The sequence below is a fragment of the Lutjanus erythropterus genome, chromosome 16 (genome assembly GCF_056507025.1).
Source record: "Lutjanus erythropterus isolate fLutEry1 chromosome 16, fLutEry1.hap2, whole genome shotgun sequence".
Lineage (NCBI taxonomy): Eukaryota > Metazoa > Chordata > Actinopteri > Lutjaniformes > Lutjanidae > Lutjanus > Lutjanus erythropterus.
Window position 1 is genome coordinate 2454269 of NC_139332.1, and position 19261 is coordinate 2473529.

Genomic DNA, 19261 nt, shown 5'->3' on the forward strand with positions numbered 1-19261 from the left:
AACCTGTCGTGTCCGATTGGGTCCTGCCCATTTTGGGCACAGATCTCAAGCTCTAATCAGGGATTCACAAAGCTTTGACTGACCGAATGACTCTCTTCAGTGAGTGACTCCTACAAACTCGAGTCAGTAAAAAGAGTCGAACTTCCCATCGTCTGTAGAAGAGATTTAGACTGAAGGTAGTGCCTGATCCTGGGCTCGCTGTCCCCTCCTCCTCCTCCTGGCTCTTCTCTCCTGCTGAGGGGAGGATCCAGGAAGGCTGCCAGCTGGTGACAGAAGCACTGCTCCACTGACACACAACAGCAGCCAGCAGCAGCGAGACACGCAGGAAGAAAAGTGACCACATCCAGACCCACAGTCGACATGCCTCAGGTAAGAAGAATACCTACACCAGCTCACCTCTTACTGGCTTCTGAGAACTAACCCGTGCGTAAAGCTCCGCGGCTAAAACTTTTCTACTGTTAACTTTTTAATGAGTTTTCCTGTAGTTTTCACCGGGAGAAAAAGTTGATCGCTGTTGAGTTTTCTCACTGTGATGGCTTTTAAATAAATACATGTACACATGTGGCTTTGACTTGGAACACTTTTCTAGTTTGAGTGACGCGATGAGAGCAGAACGGTTTCCTGCTGAAGACGCGCCATCTCACGCCAGCAGGGAAAAAATGTCGCTGAGGAAAAACTTTTCCCGCAAAGTTCCAAATGTTAACTGTTTGTGTTAAACTGAACTGATATGTTGTTTCCCAGTTTGGTCTCACGGGTCAGAAAGACTGAGGTGAGCAGACATACTTTCACTTATTTCTGTGTAGAGGCTTGATCCGTGCAGCCAGCTGCCCCTCCCTGAAGAAGCGTTACTGTAGCAGTCAGTCAGTCAGTCAGTCCTGTGATACACCTACAAAGACTTTGTACACACACTGTAACAACATCAGCGCTACATTATCTATGTGAATATGACAGTATTAAAAGTAAATACATTAAGGAAGAGCATGTGATATACTACAGTAAGTGAATCAGGGCCGTGTCCCATTTTGAATGTAGGGAAGGTGGAGCTCACACACCCACCTGTCTACCTGTCTGTGTGTATTGTATGGAGATCATGATTGTGCAATTCAACATGGCTTCCGCTTTATTTTAGGACCTTTGTCATGTTGTGTTACATGTTCTTCCTTTATTTATTTAATGACAAGTTCATAATCAGTGTAATGCAAGCTACATTCAAAAAGAAAAGTATTATATATTACTATATTTTGAAAGTAATAAGTTATTTTTTTCTAATTATTGTCTGTGTTGAGCAAAGTTATTAGAATAAACTTAAACTAGGTGTAAAAAAAAATGGTGTAAAAAATGGTCTGGGTGTAAAAAAACAAAAATAAAAACTACACTTAAGGCAATAAAGAAAACTAACTGAAACAATATTGTGTGCTAAGCAAAATGATCTAACACTATAGAGGAAATGCTTACTGTCTTATAGAGCTTGAGATCTGTGCCAGATCTGAACCTGACAGGACTTGATGGGTTTGGGTTGGGTCGAGCCAGAATTTCATCATCAACATATGTCACAGACTCACATCGGGTTCAGGCTGTACTGTATTTATTCAATTGCATTTTTCTCCCCAATTTAGTTCCCTGCATGTGTTGTCTCTGTCACTGAAAACTTCTACTGTTTGGTGCATTTGGGAAGCTTGTTAAGAAAAAAGATGGGCTGTAATCAGATGGGGGCTGAAATATGCTAATGAGGGACAGGTTCAAGTCAGATTCTGACTGTCAGCATCAGGCCTCGATGGGCTCAAGTTCTCAGGCGTGATTAAAACGCTACTGTTTTAGTTTTTGTCAGTTCGGTCAAGTTTGTCACCACAGTAAGAGGAGACACTGGTCAATATGTTTATTGACAGTGGGATGTCTACATGATTGTGAGACTTCACAAAATGTTGTGTTTCTATTGCAATACCTGTTCTGAATTTCTTAAATTTTGCCCCTGATATGTACCCGCATAATATAATTAAAATACTAAAACTGGAAAACTAAACTAAAAGTAAACTATTTTAAACAATAGAAATTAGGCTGAAACAAGTCAACACACTTTGGAAACTAACTGAAATTTAACTGAAAACTAAAAAGCTAATTCAAAAATACAAAACTATAATAACTGTAGGATAATGCATCAAGCTACATTTGTGTTACTTTCATCAGAATAACCTCAGAAGTACAATTAGGCATTATAAAATCCTCCTATAATCTCCTACATATGCTCCTATATTGCAACTATTACAAAATTGCTCCTCTCCACTTTTTAACAGTTGAAATTGCGAAATATACCTTTAAGGCATACTGTGTCGCTCAGATATGGGAGCAGCAGTGTCTTCAGACGATGCCATGTTTTTTCTTGAGTTGGCTGGGTGGTGCTCATGATATGGACAGACGTGCTGTTGTTGCAGAGCTCCTGTTTACTTTTGCCTCTAAACTCAAGTGTAACGTTTAGGTAATGTGGGGTCTGTATGATAAGATAGCAGTCATATAACTGGGCTTAATAAAGTTTATGTAGCTTATGTTAAGAAAATAATAAAAGTGTTGTGGAAAAAGCATACCTGTGTTTACTTTGTGAGGCAGCTGGATTTACAAGATCATGTGAGAATCCATCTTGCCAGGCTTCAAGTTATCTGTTTGTGTCTGCACCAAAAATGGTGCAGTCAGCTTCCTAGGAGGGATTACTGGCAGCTACAGGTGCAGTTTTAGGAGCAATAATAGGGAGAAGCATCATAGAAGTGACTCATTTCAAACAAATAATGATGGTTTTTGAAGAATTGGTCGAAGTTAGCCTGTGTTAGACAAATTGTTCATCTAATCACCTGCCAAGTGATTTTTGAAAGTGCCTGCCCTTTACAGTTTCTAAGGATGACTTCCCTGATGGTTCTGTGTAAGAAACCATCTGGTGTGTCAGGTTATACCAGTGTGCTATCTTCTGCTAAGCTAACTCAACCCAAACATGGACAATTACCCAAACTGTTACCAGTCCATGTCTGCAGCTCCACGCAGGCTCACGTCTTAGCTGCGCCTCACGAGTGGAAACATCACTTGAAGTGTTTATTTTACACTTTAAGTCTACTTTTTGACTATATGTGCGTAGCACAAGGTTGACGTCAAACAAAAAGGTGCCAAATAAATATATTTATCTACATTTTACAACCCAGACAGTGTGCTATCGTAGCAGTGGACCACATTTCCCATCATGCATTTAATGGTGATCCTTTTAAGTAAAATAAATGCAGTGCTGGATTGAGTAGTATGTTAAATTTGCAGTTTTATATTCCAAAATTCAAAGTCCTGTTTGTAACGTCTCTGTTTGGAACATGCTGGTTTATGTTGGTAATTGTCATCACTTTTTAATGTTGTAGGTGACACCTCTGAAATGAATGGTAAATGTAACAATGTTACTGAAATCCTGTTAATAATACCTTATTTACTTTGATATGGAAAAGCTAATATCTTACTGTAATGTGTTACACTGCTAATAATCTGTCATGTTCAGAATCTGGAGAGGAGGGGGCACCACGGGTGGCCCGTCAGCCTCCCATGGGGCCTGTGCCACTTCTGGCCTCTGTCTCATATTAAAAAAATAAGAAGAGGGCCAGGAGCAACCCACAGCTAACAACCCGCCTCAGTCAGTTACATCGTGGAGGTTAAAATAAATGATGAAAACCAGCTGTAAGGAACAAACAACTGCAACCTGTTCTCAAGGAGAATGCTGTAGAACTTGCTCACTGTTAAACATACATTTTCAAATTGTATCAAAGAGCCCCAAAAATAGCTCAAAGTCCCAAAGTCTCTGCCACCTCACTGACTCATGTTTAACAGCAAAACTGTGTAGAGTTTGAGATCAGCAGCGAGCTGGAAAGAAACGTAGGGATCTGGGTGTGGTAATGGGCACTGTAACAGAAACAGTCAAGGGAGGCTATCTTTATTTGTTCCCTTGGAAACGAAATCATAAAATGAGTTTCCACTACTGTATATTCCTTTTTATTCATGCTTAAAGGCTAAAAAGTGACTGTTTTAACAGGCAACATACCTACAAGTACAAAACTGTTTTCTGCCATTAAGAAGAGGCCTCCACGATACGTTGACTGTGCTCATATTTCAGAGTCTCATTGAGTCATTTGGTGTCTTTAAGCTAACATAATCTTTATGTAGTGAATATAATGCGATGTTGAAATGTTCTCCTCTGCCTCGTCTGCAGTCGTGATACTGCTGCTGTGTGTGGGATAGTTTCTGCTGAGGTGAGGAGGGCCTGCAGCAGCTTGTGGTACATCAATCAGAAAGGGTGTGGTTTTGACAAAGCTGTCGGGCCACATGCATTGAATAACTGTAGCGAGACTGGAGCGTGTCCCACTGATGGCCCACAGACAACCAGCTTTAAAGAGGCAGTTCAGACCAAAATCAAAATACATACCTGTAGTGCTGTTTATCCATCTAGATAGTTTAGGTGTGAGTTGCAGAGTTATCAGCTGTAGACATGTCTGCCTTCTCTCCAGTATAATGCTCAGCTTGTGGTGTGAAAAACTCAACAGCAATAATGACCCGGTTATTCAAGATAATCCAATATATATTTTTGATCAAACATAGATATAAAAACATATACTTGTATGTCAAAAAATACATTTTTGAATATAATATTTTGAATTCACATCAATGCTGCAGCTCTATGCAGCTTTTTAGTATTTTGGCTCTTTGTTTCTGTTTTACAGCAGGTTGGTTTAATCTCACAGCTCTTATCAGTTTTGTTTCCAGGAGCAGTGGGCAGCTGTTCAGGGGAAACACTCAGTGTACCCTGTCTGCTCTGCAGCCAACAGCACACAGACACAGCTCGAGACTAGCTGGTGGACATAATGGAGCATTTAGCAGCTAAAGAGACACATCGTTTCCCTCCAAAAACTAAAATATTGGACTTTGATTTTATCAGGTGGACAGAAACATCATTCCGAGTGAATGATCATGTTGGACGTGTGGTTAGGCAACAGTTCACTATCATGTTCACATCAACTTTAAGGTGATACTATGTTGTGTTGACATGTTATGTAAAAATCCTGCATGAGGCAGTTGTAATATTTTCAGCATTCCCTATGAATGGTACTACTAAATGATGGAAATAGCAACAGTTCAAAAGTTAAAAGTTTGTTCAGTTGTCATGAAGTTGCAGATGTTCTGATGATGTTCACAGGTCTGAAAAAAATCTCATCACATGGTCCATTTATTTCATTTTGTTAAGAAAGATTATGTGATATGATTAAAAGCTCCATATCAGCTACTAAATGGACCTTGTGGTAGATTGTTTTGTCAACTCAGTTTTAATACTTGATAAACTTGTAGAGAACTGCTCTTACAGACTTATGAAAGATAGAGATAGAGCAAAACACATAAACTAAGGTGGAGCAAATTAGAGATGTTCCAATGGTGATTTTTTTTAGGGATAATTAATTGATAATATCACATTTTTGTTTTTTAAAAAGTGAATATAATCTGTAGTTTGTGTACGCCTCAGGGTAAGAAAGGCCCAGATGCAGGGCACAAAGATGGATGATTTAACATTCCACAGCTGTGACTGAACCAAATCTAACTGACATCACTATGACAACAACAACAAACAACACTTCTGACTATTCAAATGTTCAGTTAGTTTATCAAGTAAAGTTCAGTAAAAAGCTTTTTAAAAATACTTCTGCAAGAATTCAAATTAAGTGCTTCGACAGTTTGTCAAATCAGATATTATTATAGCTGATATTTATTGGTTTATGTCTGCCAGTACTGATGTAGCTAAATAGTAGCGCTGCTGTGTGGATGTTATATGATTGTCATAGTTGTATGGCCTGGCTTACAAAGAAAATGGCTGTAAAGGAGGGTGCCTTGAAGTAGCAGGGTTCTGTTTTGGAGCTAATAACTTCCATGATTAGATGGGGCACTCTCAGAGACTCACAAGAGTCAAGAAATTTAGGCAGGATCAGAGGCATTTCCAATCCTGGTATTAGTATCAGAATAACCTTGGACCAAATGGTATCACCCTTGGTTCTCTAGACTTGGACAAGTGAAAATGTTGCTCACATTCACGGCCTAATTCAAATAGAGCTCTGCAGCACTACTAGCTTCAGTGTAGAGGCTGCCTGTTTCCTTCTCGCTGACCTTGCGAGGAGGAGGTGATGACTCATCACACAGGAAGTCCTGAAATTTACATGATGACCGGCTGTCCTGTTTCATTCTTTGAATTCCCAGGTTTCCTTCAGCCTGCTTTAAAGCAGATGGAGTTAAACCTGCCTGATTGTGTTTGATTTTGCTACCAGAAACTATTGTTCACATCCTGCCTCATACCAGCAGCCAAGTTTGGGGACTTTTAGCCAAGGCCACAATCCTTCCCTGACTATCTGTAGGGAACTTTTCAAGTGTGAACATTAGGAGTGGGTGATAAAAGATAAATACCTCTATCGTGGTGCACTTAATATTATCCTCTCATATTACCAACAAACATCAGGACAATGGAACAAGCTGTAAAGTTATTAAGATAAACATGTTAGCAAACAGTTCTTTAATCACACACCCAGCAGTTAAGATGGAGAATCTTAGACCAATATTAACTCTCTTTTAGCTCTGTTTTTGGTCTCCACCAACTTCTGATAGTAATGTTTGTCTCTAGCTCTCTATACTCCACTATGACCACCAGCTAGTTGGCAGCTGTTGGCTCTTTGCCACCAAATTTGCTGTGGTTCTTGAATCACTTCCGTTCAAGATTCTTGTGACTGTGACTGTTCTACCTAGCAAACCAGGTTGCAGTTCCACCAGTTCTGAGTGGAACCATTGCTATCAAGGATGTGTCATTAACAGCAGGCATAGCACAATACACAACAAACCGTAGAATATGAAATACACAGTTTTGTTTAGCCAGGAAGCAGATTTTTGGGGTGTGTTATTTAGTTGTGGTGGAGATGGGACGTATTGCGGCTTTTTCCGTCAGCATGGAATTGGTTCAGTAAATCGGTTCAAATTCCTGAGAAGAATGAGAAGGAGCCAAAAACGTTTTCATAGATGAAGTGCGACCCCCCAAAAATGGGTGTGCCATATTCTTCAGGTTGCATTGATGACTCATCACTATGAGCAAACAATTTTCATGTTGTTAAAACAAAAATATCTATTACAGCTGCTTTATCCAAGTGGTTTTAGTTGCCTGAACTTAACCAAACCTTAACCACAGACATATCAGATCAGGAAATGCACATATGGCTTGTTTTTTAAGGCAGTGATACATGACAATTTGCATTTGTTTTCTGTGCACATGCAAAGCAACATGATCATGGTTTGTGTTTGTGTCAGCTGAAAAATCTAAGTTCAATATTCTCTCTCTTTTAGCTCTGGTTTTGGTCTCCACCAACTTCTGAGAGAAATATCTGACTCTTTAGCTGCTAAATGCTCCAATATGTCCACCAGATTTGCTCCAGTTCTTGAATCAGTTCCATTCAAGTTTCTTGTGACCGTGGTTCTACCTAGCGAACCAGCCTGTGGTTCCACCAGTTCTGAGTGGAACCATTGCAATTATGGATGTGCCATCATCAGAGGGCGTAGTACAATACACAATGAATTGTATAATATGAAGCACCCACTTGTATTCCAGCCAGGAACCAACTTTTTGGGTGTGAACCAATTAAGTTGTGGTGGAAATGCTCTGAATGTTCAAAATTATGTACACAAAGGGTTCCATGTTTGTGGAAAAGGGTTATAACACACACCTTTTTCCATCAACATGGAATTTGTCCAATAAATTGGTTTGAATCCCTGAAAAGTTGGTGTGACCCAAAAAAAATAGGCATGTCATATTCTACAGGTTGTGTATTATGCAAAGCTCTCCATTGATGACTTGATGTTCGCTATGAGTGAACCATTTTCTCATTGTTATAAAAAAAATATCTATTATAGCTTTTAACCAAATAGTTTTATTTGACTAAACTTAAGCAGGCCATCTGAGAGAATATCTGACTCTTTAGCTGCTAAATGCTCCACTATGACCAGCAACTTTGCCACCAAATTTGCTCTGGTTCTTGAACCAGTCCCATTCAAGATTTTTGTGACCTTGGTTCTACCTAGTGAACCAGCCTGCGGTTCCACCAGTTCTGAGTGAAACCATTGCAGTACAATATACAACAATCTGTAGATAATGAAACGCCCACTTGTGTTCCAGCCAGGAACCAACTTTTTGGGGTCTGAATGAATTTGAACCGATGTTCAAAATTATGTGCACAAACAACAGTCCCGGTTCCATGTTTGTGGAAAAGGCGGTGTAACACGCCTTTTTGTTTTTTAAGGGAATGATGCATGATGTTTTGCTTTTGTTGTCTGTGCAGATGCAGAGGTTTTGGGTGAATAGCCAACCATACAGCCTGATAAAGTGCAATGCACCTAATCATCAGTGTGATATTAGATCCAAGCATGAGCATGTTTGTTTCAGTTGTTCATCGTCCTCTCTCTGTCTCTTCCTTGCCCTCTCCTCAGTTCTCAGACCTGGAGAATGCCATCAACACACTGGTCACCCAGTTCCATTCTGCTTCATCTGACAACAGTCCAACGCTGAAAACTGAAGAATTCAAAGGCCTGTTGTCCTCCCAGCTGCCCAACCTGGTCAAGGTAAAACTCACTACTGTCTTTCTCCATGTGCACTGGGTGTGGCAGCACCTCATCTTACTCACCTCACACACAGACAGTCAGAGACATGCTCAGCAGCAGAGTCACACACACACACACACACACACACACACACACACACACACACACACAATGGGAAATTTCATCATCTTAGCTTCCATTCAACTGATGAGTAAGGTGGGTGTTGGTATTTTAAAGGAGTGTACTGCTGAAAATCTGTTATTTCAAAGTTACCTCTATACTTAAAAAATGGATCAAATATTTGTGGCTTGTATAAAGTCTTACATTTATGTTAGTGAAAAATTTCTAAAGTAACACTAACGTTAGATGTTAATGAAAGTCATATTATATATTGATAGAAATGTGAATATTGAATGAAATTCAAATCAATTCAGCTGATTATATTTAGTCAAAGTTACACAAACAGTTTGGAATATATATCATGCTACCTTGAGGATCATATTTCCATAATGCAACATTAGTATTGCTTATGAGTAATCACGATACGTTCAACAGAACGTTGTTGAAGGAACATTATGCATCATTCTTGAAGCAGTTATTACTCACAGTGACACACTTCTTACAACAACATCTGTAGAGAATAAGATCAGGCTACAAGTCCAAAACACAAGGTGGCGCCAGTGCCTTTATGAGTTTATTCCATATATTCAAGTTTTATTCTATATATTCAAGTTCCATTCCATCTATCAAAGTTTTCTTCTGTATATTTAAGTTTACTCCTATATTTTAGATTTTACCTCACTACATTGAATTTTCATTCCTTATAGTCATGTTTATTCCTTATATTCACATTTACTTACATATCTTCAAGTTTTATTCCTTATATTAATGTTTCATTCTAAATTGTCAAGTCACAAGTCAAGTTTACTTTCATATATTAGATTTGTATTAAAGTTTTATATTTATATTCATATTTCATTCTGTATTTTCAAGTTTCATTCCATATGTTCAAGTTAAATTTCCATTTAATCAAGTTTACCTTCCATACATTCAAGTTTTATTCCTTATATTCTATATATGTTTTAATATAGTCTGACTAAAGCTGGCATCCTTTGCATCCTTACAGATAATATTCAAAACACAGTTTTCAGGGGAGTAATCCTTTACACATTGTACTAATCAGTCAAGTTAATAAATAACTGAGTTTTGGTGACAACACTAAAAACAAAACTTGAACAGTTCAGGGGTTTAAAGGGCCGTCCACATCGAGACCTGTAAGTATAAAAATATAGTTTTAAAAATCATTGTAACTGAAGTGGATGGTGGAGTCACACCACAGCCGTGAATCTGCAGTTAGGACTCCGCATGAGTTAGAATGATTTTTAAAACTATGGTAGTTACAGTTACAGACGGCGCTCTAACACCTCAGTGATAATGAGGGAGAAGCAAGTCCAGATTTACTGGTCCTGTTCGAGGATCAAACCACCGACCTTTGAGTCACAAGTCAGTCAGTCTCTAACCTTAAGGTCATCACTGCCTCCATTGTGGGACTTTATCAGCCTGTAGAGGATTTGTACCTTCTTCAGCTACACACAAATTACATATGGATTAATTTAGCCTGATTCTGATGCATTTTCATTTTCGTGTATGTAAATGAAAATGTAAGACTTTCTGGAGAAAAAAGGTCACTTTCAGCACCTTCTCTTTCACAATGAACGCACAAATAACTTGTAACTGTGTCTGCTTTGCTCATGATGATGGAGTGTCACATTCTGTCCTGGTGTGTTGTCACAGGGAATCGGCACAGATCAGGGATTCGGCGAGATCATGCGGAAGATGGGTGTTGCTGACGGCGAGGGCATCTCTTTCAGTCATTTCTGGAACTTAGTCCAGAATGTAGCCACCTCGCAATTCGGCAGCATGTCGAAGACCGGCTGCAGCTGCATCCTCCTGTGAAGAGCGGGTTCATCACATCACAATCTCTGAGTTTGTAACTAAACAGAGTCACAATATGATCGTAATCACTTTCCTCAGTAGGTGTCAGACAGAATACAAAGACAAAGTCTAGTCTGAACACAGCAGGATGTTCCCAACATTTACAACTAAAACATAATGTTTCTAAATGCTGTGATCTCTGTCCGACAGGTCTCCACATTACACCTCTGCCAGTATACTGCCCAGCATTCTTTGCACCAGTTAAAGTTCATATTCAGACTACTTTGGATTCAAATTCTCACACTACCAATGTTTACAAGTTTATAAAATTACAATTGATTTTTGACTTTTGAGCCCAACTCAAACTGATTAGTTTTAAAAGTTTTATTGACCTTTAGTTGATATAATTGACTTTTCTTCTTTAGATGAAGTTTAATCTTTGAGTTTAAAAAAACTGTATTTCAGAAATTGGTCACAGTGAGCTGTGAACTTTATTTGTCTTTGGTTTGGTGCCTGAAAGTGAAATGGTTTGAATTGAAAATATTCAGATTTTAACCATCGTTCATGTTCACTTGAACAAATTTACTCTATAATTTTTTCAATACAATCCTTTCCAAAACTCAAAGATTTAAGTAGAAGAAGCTTTAAGAAGAAAAGTAAATTATCTCAACAAAAGATTAGTAGCTGGTAAAACTTAGTTTGAGTTGGGCTCAAAACTGAAAAATCTATTGCAGGACATAGACTTGACATTTTGAATTGTCTCAACTTTTTCATAGACCTACAACATGAAACATGAAAATTAAAATGTTTTTAAAAAAATGAATGTTGTTCATTAGTTTCCACAAGATTTTTTGCAGAGTTGTATATGGCTTCAGAGCCAGAGATCTTTCCAGCAGCAGAGTTGGGGATGCTGTGCCCAAATATTTTCCAAAACTGTGTCCAACCCCTTTTCCACCAATAAATTCTGACTCTTGAACTGTTCCATCCAAGATCCTTGGAACTTTAGTGCTACCTTCCACCTCTTTTTAGGGCAGGGGTCAGCAACCTTTACTCTCAAAAGAGCCATTTTTGGCCCCCAAACCCCCCGAAAATCTGTCTGGAGCTGCAGCTATTAAATTTTCTATCTATTTTGAGACTTCTGTTTTTTTGTTTGTTTTTTGGATTTGGCATCTATAGATAGTCAAGTTAGACTCAAGGATAGCAACTGGCAAAATTAGAGGAAAAGGTTGCGAACCATGGATGCAGGCTATGACATATTTTAGTTAATGAAATATTAAAAATGTTTCTATTATTCTGTGTATAGGCTGCACATTTTTACTGTATGAGCCTGTAATAATCACCTACAAAAATGATACGTAATAATGAAATAGTTAAGAGATAACTTATTCATTTCAGAGAGGGGCCAAAGAGCCACCTGAGGCTCTGGAGACACAGGTTGCAGACTCTTGTTTTCGGGGAACCATTGTAATCAAGGATCTATCATCAGTTCTGGTATTGGGGACTTTCAGCACGGTTGTGGTTGGTCTACACGCTGGGCAAACTAATTACATGTTTGATGTCCTAACAGCATTTAGCAGCACTTAGCACACGAGACCCTGACACTGATTTTGAATTTAATTGGTCCAGAAGGTGCTGGGTGTCATCACAGACAGTCACTAACTATTAGCCATTCGTCCAATTTCATCCTCTGTTAGTTTGCCATGTATAATTGTGATTCACGGTGCCTTCAAATGGGTTTTCTTAACTAATAATAGAATGATGAAGATTGTTGTGGTATTCACAACTTTGTAAGTAAATTTTCTAATAAGTCAAAGTGACACTTTTTGAAATGGTGAACTCCATCAAAAGGAAGCCTTAAAATGGAGCAAATTTAACATCAGTCACCGTTTTTGAAAAGGGAAGAGAACAGGTTCTTAGGTGTCCATTTTTTTCACTTGCGTAGCAATGGTTGTCTTACTAGTTAATCACATAAATGTCATGCATATACCATAGTTTACATACAGTAAATCAGTGTAGTCAACTTCGCATGTAAAAAATGCTGACTCATAAATACCATTTGAAGGCACATCCATATGACAGCGTGTGAGCCAGATCATTAAAAATATGTTAACTCCAGGGTAAATTATTGCTGCAATTCTCAATTCACAGTATGTTATTGTGTTACAGTGTACACAGTGACTTCAAGTGTTAAACCTCATCTGAATCTTTAAGTGTATGACACTAATCATCTCAATTTGACCTTGTGTCAGTAGGAAAACACTAAAGTGTAGTTTGGATTCTTTGTAACTGTCAGTATGTTTGACTTTGCAGTCATCTGGAGAAACATCTCAAAATGTGTGCTTTATTGTCCCTTTTTAAGTTTCTAGTAGTAATGCTGTACCCTCTGTGATCCTGCATTTTCTATGTATTTATGTTTTGTAATTCTTTATATTCTGACCTGTGTGACACCTTAAGAAAAATGATGTAATAAACACACAAAGAAATCACCAGGACTGCATTTGGTAATGTTTTATCATTTAGTTGATTAGTTTAATAAGAAAGAAAAAAACAAATTGTCTCAGTTTAAATAGTTTCATGAAATATTAAGTATCTGCTGTGACAAACCATGATTTATTGTTTTAAAGGTCCAGTATGTCAGATTTACAGGGACTCACCAGAGTTGTTGTGTTTTCGTTCATTTTGTGGCTCTAAATTTGTCGTCCTGAGTTTTTTGTGCAGGTTTTTCTGCACAGTTGAACGGGGAAGTAGAGATGCAACATTTGCAATCTGAAAGCTCACCGCTAGATCTCACTTAAGCTCACTGTGTTGTCTGTTCTGCACTGCAGTAGAAACAGGACATTCATTCTAAGGTAACAAAAACAGGTGATTGTACACTAATGAAAACATTAACAACAATGTGAATGTTATATTCCATTTCTGCCAATAGATCCCCCTACATCTTACACACTGGTCCTTTAAATTAGTACATTAACAAGATGATTCCCACTCTTCAAGCCTTTAGAACACTATCAGATGTGTAGCTGTGCCAGTAAACTGAAGCAGCAGATACAGACCTAAACTATACAGCATTACATTGCAGTGTTCTGTCAGCATCAGGCAGAACGTCTGTGTCGGACCTTTCTACATGAGACAATACTAGAGTTGAATATGCAATGAAAGCTAGAGCTGCAATGATTCATCGATTATTAATCAATTATAAAATTAATCACAACTGTTATGATAATTGATTAATTGGTTTGAATATTTTTTTAAGAGGAAAAGTCAAAGTTCTCTGATTTCAGCTTCTTAAATGTGAATATTTTTTGGTTTCTAGTCAGTCCTTCCAGGATTTTGGAGGCTTTTTTGGGGATTGTTGTGGCCCAACATGCCTGATTTCATGGCAGCTTTAAAAAAAAAAAATGGCAATGCACGTTGCAATATTTGAAGGCATTTTTTTGCAATTCCATTGCAGGAATAAATGAAAATTGCAAAAGACTCTGTTCCATGTTCCATACCTTAACAAAAAGAGGCCAGCAAACACAAAATTATACAAACCTTGTGCTCTTTTCAATGCCTGTGACAAAATAAAAAAAGAAAAATACAAAAAAAATGAATAAAGAAATAATAAAACACTGAGTCTGTTCATTAAGATGTACATGTATGACATTTGCACAGGGGACTGCTATGATTGTAATTCACAAAGACTGGCTGAATTTGTATCAATTGCTGCAATCACAACTTCCTGGAGGGACTGGACAGTGAACTGAATATCTTTGGGTTGTGAGTAAAACATGACATTTGAGGACGTCATCTTTGATTTTGGGAAACACTGATCAACATTTTTCATCATTTTCTGACATACAAACTACTAACTGAGTAATTGAGAAAATAATCAACCAATTAATCAACTATGAAAATAATCGTTAGTTGCAGAACCAAACTATTTTTACACACCACACCAGCATTATGGATTTGAATTCTCTTGGAAAGATGGAACGCATCCTCTCTTGAGTTTCTTTCCCTCAGGTGTACCTCGAAAGAACTCCAGATAAGATGAGAACACATACTTATTCATAACTTTGACCTTCCCAAAGATATCCAGCTCTGTTTGCTCATCATGGTCAACAGCGTTCATCATCTGCTTTGATTTGACGTACAGGGCATTTTCTTTCGCTACAACTTGATCTAACCACATCTGTGTGTTCTGCGATGCCATTTCATAGTTTTCAACTGCGCAGCCATAGAATCCTCGTTGCCGTCGATGGTCAGGCCAGGGTTGCTCAGTCTCCATGGGGTGGTCAGCTCCAACAAATGCTGTGCACAGGGGGCTGTCAGTCCCCCGGGAGCGGCCAACTTCACAGCCTATGACACTCATGAGGAAAAGCGAGAAGGTTCTGAAGTTACGCACAGATGCTGAAAACACTGCTGTCATGAAGTAGCGACCCCACCTCTCACAGTTGTAGTTACACTGCTGGTACTGGAAAGTCTCACGACAGAAGTCATTGAATTTGGATGCTTTGAGGCCGTCTCTCATCTCCTGCAGGGTGGACTCACGCTGCTGGTCAATGAAATTTAGACGGAATTTTTCAGTTTCAGCTTGACTCTCAGTGGCCATGAACTTGCCCACCAGACTTACACTAAGATTTTTCCCATGTACTCTGTAGATGCATTCATTGAGAATGTAGTAAAGGTCTGATGCAACTTCTTCTCTAGCATTGTATCGGATCTCCACAAGCAGATCTTGGATGTTTCTGATATGCCTGAAATTAATGTTAGATTTGTCTGGTCCTGGCTCTGTAAGCCAAATGGCTTCCATATGTTTTTGATCACTGTCATAATCAGGAGCACGCCTTCTTTCATTCTCCTCAAAGAACAGGCTCCAAGTAAGCCCCTCCAGGCAGTCAATAGAGGGGTACCTTTTGCGCAGCTCCATTGGAACAAACATTTGAGGGTGGCTCGGCCAATCCAGTGTCTGAAGATACAAAACATTTCCTGTATATGCAGGAAACTCCGGCCCAGCACAGCCAAGTTCCACTTTTGTAAGTAGGTGACCTCTTTGGTCCAGTTCAGCAATGACTCTTCTGCTGTTGTCATGGGACCTCCAGACTCCATCAGTCCTAGACATGATCTGTCCACCAGAGCTAACAGACAGGAAGGAATTGAATAGATGCAGCTTTGTGTCCACACTGAGAGAGCGGAGAACTTGTAGCAGCTGCAACATGAAGTGCAGGTCATTGCCAAGGTTGCAGCTGATAAGACTGATGGAGCCAAGATGACCAAAGACACTTACAGTTTGTAACACAATTCTGGCAAGTTCCTTGGGGCCATGACCGGCTAAATGGACTGTTCCATTGGCACCGCTGCTGCCATGCCCAACCAGTATGACATCATGATTTCTAGTGGAAAAGATACGGCCACCCCTGATAATATGCAGCGCCCCCTTCTGGTACCTCAGCAAAGTTGAAATAGTAGGATGCCTCTCAAACAGGTAAGTGGCAGACTCAATCACTGCAGGGTCCTCTCCCATAATAACTATAGTGTGGTGGCTGTAATTAGTATCACCATCCATAAGGATCATATGTTGTTGGTTAGACATAATTTCTGCCTCAAATGCATCATTATGGTCAAATCTAAAGCTGCTTGAATGAGTCAGATCAACAGGGAAAACCTCCTTAATGAGACAAGTGCCTCCGACACAGACAGGCATTGTCTGATTCATGGAACACAGTGTATGAAAAGCAGGATCCCAGCTATTAGTGATTCCCTGACACTGTGTCTGTAGTTTAGATAAGGTCTGAGCTTCTGTAAACCACAAACCTACACTAGTGTTGACTACACTCATTTCTTTAGACCTGGTGCCTCTATAAGGATCAGTTGGCCATCTTCCAGTGTCTCCAGGGTCAAAGTGTAGTGGGTCAAACTTTGGTGTCATCTGAAGATGTACCCTGGAAAAAGATAAGTGATTGGTGAATAATGAGCAACAACTGACTGAATACAGCAGGGATTAGACATGAGAAATAATTGATATGCTCTTTGAGAAGCACGCTGTTTTAGATTGATTGTATTGAATTTTCAATTTGAGTTAGTTGTGTTCATGAGAGTTTGTACACTTTTCATGTCCAGTTCTTTGTTGGCAATTGACTTAGCTTGATTTATAAAGAGTAATAGAATGAATTATATGTAGTATGTGTGGTGTAAAAAGGAACCATGTGCAGATCCCATCATGGCCTCTCCTCCTCTATTTTTCAGCCTAAGTTTACAGTTATTCACTGAAAATCTACAGCTACTCTTGTGGCTTACTGAGGCTGTGCTTAGACACAGCACTGTTTTGAGTTAAATGCTCTGTCAGCATGATACCATGCTCACAATGACAATGCTAACATCACAAGTGTAACATCAGAAGACTCAAGTCACAGATTTTGATTCGTCGTGACAAAATACTTTCAACTCAGCTTGGACTTCAACATCAGTGACTCGTGACTTCACTTGGATTTGAGCATTTTGACTTGAAAATACTTGATAGCTCCAAAGATCAAAATGTCTGTTAATTTAAAAAGTGGGAATCCATGAATTAATTCATTTGCCATCATTGACCAAATCAACTAACATCAATGCCTTCGATTCTTAGAAAGATGACACTTAATTCACTGGATCTACATTGTGTGAACCAATCTGACAGCAGCCAATCAAGCTGCAGGAGAGAACCACAAACTAACATTATTTTATAAGCTCCGGTTGGAAAAACTGATCCCAAAGATCATTTTGTTCACCTACAAAAACTATGCTGTGGTTGCACAAAGAACCATAAATCAGGGCTCTGTTGTTAAATGGCATTATACTTACTGAAGAGCACATTGTTGCTCAGAGCTCAAAGTTTTGGACTTGGACTTGTGATTTCGCAGTCTCAAGTTCGGACTTTACACGTAACCTGCTTGTCTTGACTTGGGACTTGAATGCAAAAACTTGAGACTTGTAACTTGCAACAGAATGATTTGATCTTAACTCTGGCTAATATTCTAAATGTTGAGCAGCTGTTGAGGTAGATGAATGTACCAGATTTCAAGGTAATTCATCCCGTAGTTGGTGAGGCTAGCGTGGACTGGCTGACATCATATTAGTCTGGAAAAGCTAAGCAAAATACAAAGAACAGGGCCCTGACAATTGCCAGGCTGTCAGGTTCAAGAAAGGATCAGACCCAGGCAGCAGGATGATCTCACAGATTTATTTTTAAAAAAAAAAGCTTTCTGAGAGATGGGGGTAGGCAGACAGGTAACAGGTCCAGGAATTAAAATAAAGACAAAAGCAGGCAAGCAGCAAAACAACCAGGATGATCTGTCAATGAACAACAGATCTGGGGCTGGTATGTGTAGTGAGTTGCTGACGAGGGAAAGAGGTGCAGATGGGAAGATGGGCGGGGAAACACAGGTGAGGGGAAAGACTGGATTGCAGGGCAGATGGGAGTGTCATCTAGTGGATGAACTGAAAATGGCAATTAGGAGGAAGTGGATATGTAGTAGCATAGATGGTGAGAGGGCCCGAGACTGTGACATAGACATTACTTTTCAAAAATATGGCATTCCTTTAACTCTGATGGTGACTGATTGAAACTGGTGTCCTTTATTGTCTCTAATTTAAATTAGTACTGACAGAGTTGCAATACATACAAAAGCAAAGATGCAACTTTACATTTTACAGCCATCTGAGGTCAAAGATAACTTAAACGTCAAGTATGACATGAATGCAGAGGCCTATTGCATCATGCATGTGGTGTCTCACCTGTTTCCAAGACTGGAGCTGAATGGAGTCATCTGAACACTCCAATCTGTAATAACAAAAAACAGCCACAAATTTTTATGCTCCGTTGACATTCTCAGGCAGTTAGTCTAAAAGTTCTGTTCACCCAAAGATCATAATAATCATTACTGCTAGAATATGCGCCACTGATACATTGAGATTTAGAGGTTTAGTCTAAAAATTAAAAAGTAATTACTGTATTATTTAAATCAAGTAGTGTAATTATTTTTCACTTGAAACATTTTATAGTCAGTTGTCTTCTCTTCCTAACCACCAAAATGCCATACATAAGAATAGACACTAAAACAGCAGCAATTTGTCTATTTTAAAACTAAAGCTCATTTTGGTGCCTTCTTAAAAGTGTCATGATCTTACCTGCATTGATTCCTGCTGTCAAAGTCAGCTGAACAATAATAACATAAAATCCACAGTGTTTCAACATGGCTTCGAGGTTTTCTGCAGAGCAACTGAGGTGAAGAATACGGTGACTTCACCAGACAGAGGAGCTTCAGGTCCTATCTCAAGCCACATTTGGTTAGATAAGAATGAAAATGACCAAATAACGTTTATGACTGTACACTTGATCAGTTAATCATTACAAAGCTGCAGGCTGTGAATGTGTTTGTCACTCTTTCTTACTGCTACTCTACAGGTTTATTTCACTGTTTAAAACATGTAGATATGCATGCTCTTTTTCTAGTGTGAATTATTGTCATTCATGGTTTGACTGTGTGTAGTTATCAAACACCTGTGTGCTGTCAGAAAATGATACTGAATATTAAAATGAGAGATCCAGCAAAGTGTTCCATCTTGGAGAACATCATACACACTGTGATTACATGTTGTCATAGTTGTGTAAGCAGGGTAAATAGTAGTTACCTGGATGTAACTCCAGGTCTATGAATGGTCCTCTATTGGGCTTTAC

The 19261-nt window shown here is 39.0% G+C and overlaps 2 protein-coding genes across 2 annotated transcripts; one reads left to right on the forward strand and one right to left on the reverse strand.

The window, feature by feature from the left end:
• Positions 1 to 209: 209 nt before the first annotated feature.
• On the forward strand, positions 210 to 11698 carry s100v2 (S100 calcium binding protein V2). The gene is made up of 3 exons (XM_084738972.1): positions 210 to 369; positions 8518 to 8649; positions 10423 to 11698. Exons 1-3 carry the CDS (start codon positions 361 to 363, stop codon positions 10582 to 10584), a joined length of 303 nt encoding a protein of 100 aa, XP_084595098.1. The 5' UTR covers positions 210 to 360; the 3' UTR covers positions 10585 to 11698.
• Positions 11699 to 13953: 2255 nt separating this feature from the next.
• LOC146312595 (uncharacterized) lies at positions 13954 to 18800 on the reverse strand. Its single transcript, XM_084738971.1, has 3 exons — positions 18712 to 18800; positions 18319 to 18364; positions 13954 to 16487 (listed from the first exon to the last, which is right to left on the reverse strand). The coding sequence occupies exons 1-3, from the start codon at positions 18776 to 18778 to the stop codon at positions 14507 to 14509; spliced, it is 2094 nt and encodes a 697-aa protein (XP_084595097.1). The 5' UTR covers positions 18779 to 18800; the 3' UTR covers positions 13954 to 14506.
• Positions 18801 to 19261: the final 461 nt, after the last annotated feature.

What these genes read in the sequence shown, in the direction of transcription:
- s100v2 (XM_084738972.1), top strand. An exon ending in AGCTGCCCAACCTGGTCAAG is followed by an intron (nt 8,650 to 10,422) that starts GTAAAACTCACT and finishes GTGTTGTCACAG; the next exon opens with GGAATCGGCACAGATCAGGG.
- LOC146312595 (XM_084738971.1), bottom strand. Translation starts at nt 18,778, where the DNA reads ATGTTGAAACACTGTGGATTTTATGTTATTATTGTTCAGCTGACTTTG. An exon ending in GACAGCAGGAATCAATGCAG is followed by an intron (nt 18,365 to 18,711) that starts GTAAGATCATGA and finishes TTGTTATTACAG; the next exon opens with ATTGGAGTGTTCAGATGACT. An exon ending in AGCTCCAGTCTTGGAAACAG is followed by an intron (nt 16,488 to 18,318) that starts GTGAGACACCAC and finishes ATCTTTTTCCAG; the next exon opens with GGTACATCTTCAGATGACAC.